Source organism: Verticillium alfalfae, genomic scaffold (assembly GCF_000150825.1).
Source record: "Verticillium alfalfae VaMs.102 supercont1.4 genomic scaffold, whole genome shotgun sequence".
Lineage (NCBI taxonomy): Eukaryota > Fungi > Ascomycota > Sordariomycetes > Glomerellales > Plectosphaerellaceae > Verticillium > Verticillium alfalfae.
Window position 1 is genome coordinate 384,146 of NW_003315035.1, and position 2,186 is coordinate 386,331.

The window sequence follows — 2,186 nt, forward strand, 5'->3', positions numbered from 1 at the left end:
CAGAAGTGGGGGGGGGGGTGCTGGTGCTGCCTGCCTGAGGGACGGCAGCAGCTGGGGCGGCACCTTCGCAGCTACCCTAGCTCTGCACCTTGGCTGGGGACAGCGGGAGTCACGGCGGCTGACGGTCCACCCACAGAGAGAGACGCTGGAGCCCAGCCGCCAGACACCTGGAAGGAACAGACACAGACGAGGCAAGGGGCTTGCGGCGCCGCTGCCTTATCGGACTCGGGATCAAAAGCGGGTCCATCGGGCCATCCTCAGCATCCACCCTCCACCTCCAGGCTCCACCCTCCACCGCGACGCGCGCTATCCAGTCCAAGCCACACAACTCGCACCTCGACAGCCCCCCCTCCCCCTCGCCTCGTCATCCGCAAGCCTTTGACGTGCGTGCGATGTGCTCCGTGTCATTGATGCGCCATAGGACCTGAGATGGCGACGGCCACGCTGTCGATTTCTGCCGTCTCATATCCGCTCCCTCCCAGGCTGCGTCTGAGGATGAATGGCGTCCGTCGCCCGCCGAAGTGCGATGGAGTTTTGCTCCCCGCTCCCGCTCCCCCGCGACAATAGGCAGCATTCTACACCCAAGGCATTGGCGCGCCACGCCCAGGCTTGTCCCCATGCTCGACGCCGAAATGCCAGGAATTGACGCAACAAATCCGAAAAGACTCGGAAAAGCCCCCAGGACGAAGTAGACATGGGGATATATCGCAGGCGACAGTGTGAAGGGATGAGGCGGCTTTCCCTTCGGCCGGACCGTGTCGCAGTCATCAGCGCCGTTTCAGCATGTGGCTCGCATTGATCTGCAGACATGGCGAACACCAAACGCGACGCAAGCTTGGGCCTCACTAACGTTCGACTCGACATGCACGTGGTCCTCAACAAGAACGCCAGCCCCTGGTACACCCGGGTAGGTAAACAAATATTCCACCCCATGACCGCGTCAACTCCACATGCGCGCACCATGGCCTCGCGGCGACGAAGGGGGCCAGGAGCATCACACACAACACACACACGAGGAGTCAAGTTGAAGTTATATATCATTCCCAGAATCATCATGGTATAATTACAGTCATCCCAAGCCTACCACGGCTGCATATGAGCGCCGCAGCAATGCTCGCGCCCACAGCCCGTGGCATCAGGCAAAGACACCCGCGCTTCCTGTAACCAGCCCTAGCCCTGCCTGCCTTCCCAATTGCAACCGGAACGCCCGCAAAGTCAACCAACGCATACCGTCATGATCAGCCGTGCTGTCCTCGGCCCTCGGAAGCGTCTCGGACATGCACCAATGGCGTTCCGTCTATGCGGAAGCAGCAGCAGCCTTCTTCGGCGCGGCGGCCTTCTTCGGCGCCGCCTTCTTCGTGGCAGCAGCCTTGGGCGCCGCCGTCTTGGCAACGCGACCTGTCTTGGTCTTGCTCAGGGCAGCAGGCTTGTCGGCGGCAGCAGGGGCCTGAGGTGTGTCAGTAAAAAGTTCATGTGGTGTTCGGTGGCGCGTCACGTACAGCCTTCTTGGTGGTCGCGGCCTTCTTGGCGGGGGCAGCAGCCTTCTTCGCTGGCGCAGCCTTCTTCGCGGCGGTCTTCTTCTCAGCGGGAGCGGCCTTCTTGGTGGCGGCAGCCTTCTTGGCGGGGGCCTTCTTCTCCGTTGTCTTCTTCTCAGCAGCGGCCTTCTTCTCAGTGGGCTCCTTCTTCTCGGCAGCCTTCTTAGGGGCGGCAGCCTTGGGAGTCTTCTTGGCGAGCTTGGTGCCACCGGAGGGGCCTGTTTCTGTTAGGACGTATACATGTGCGAGTGGGCCATGGCAACATACCCTTGGGCTGCTCGAATACACCCTTGGCAACACCGGCCTTCAGGGCCTTGTTGAAGCAAGAGTCGAACATGGCATCGCCGACCTTGATGTCATTCTGGGCGCGGACATACTTCTTGAGCGACTGACGCGACGAACCGTTGCGGTCCTTGAGCTAAAGGGATGTGTCAGTGGCTTGAGTTTGAAGACGCGTGACGGATGAACTGGGCGGTGGACGGGGTGGAGTCGTGTCCAACACGAAGGATACACCTGACCCCTCACGCGCCCACCACAGCGTTTTGCGCCGGAAGACTGGAAAGACGAAAACATACGTTGACGATAGCGTCGTGGATCATGTCCTGCAAATAATCAGCGGCGATTCACATGAGCACACGCCGAGATGCAACC

At 60.8% G+C, this 2,186-nt stretch overlaps 1 protein-coding gene across 1 annotated transcript; it reads right to left on the bottom strand.

Annotated features, from left to right (window-relative positions):
- Window positions 1-1,021: 1,021 nt before the first annotated feature.
- VDBG_03528 (conserved hypothetical protein) lies at window positions 1,022-2,134 on the bottom strand (the record flags this gene model as incomplete). The annotated part of the gene is made up of 4 exons (XM_003005529.1): window positions 1,022-1,447; window positions 1,500-1,759; window positions 1,803-1,953; window positions 2,069-2,134. The coding sequence occupies 4 exons, from the start codon at window positions 2,132-2,134 to the stop codon at window positions 1,298-1,300; spliced, it is 627 nt and encodes a 208-aa protein (XP_003005575.1).
- Between the last annotated feature and the right edge of the window lie 52 nt (window positions 2,135-2,186).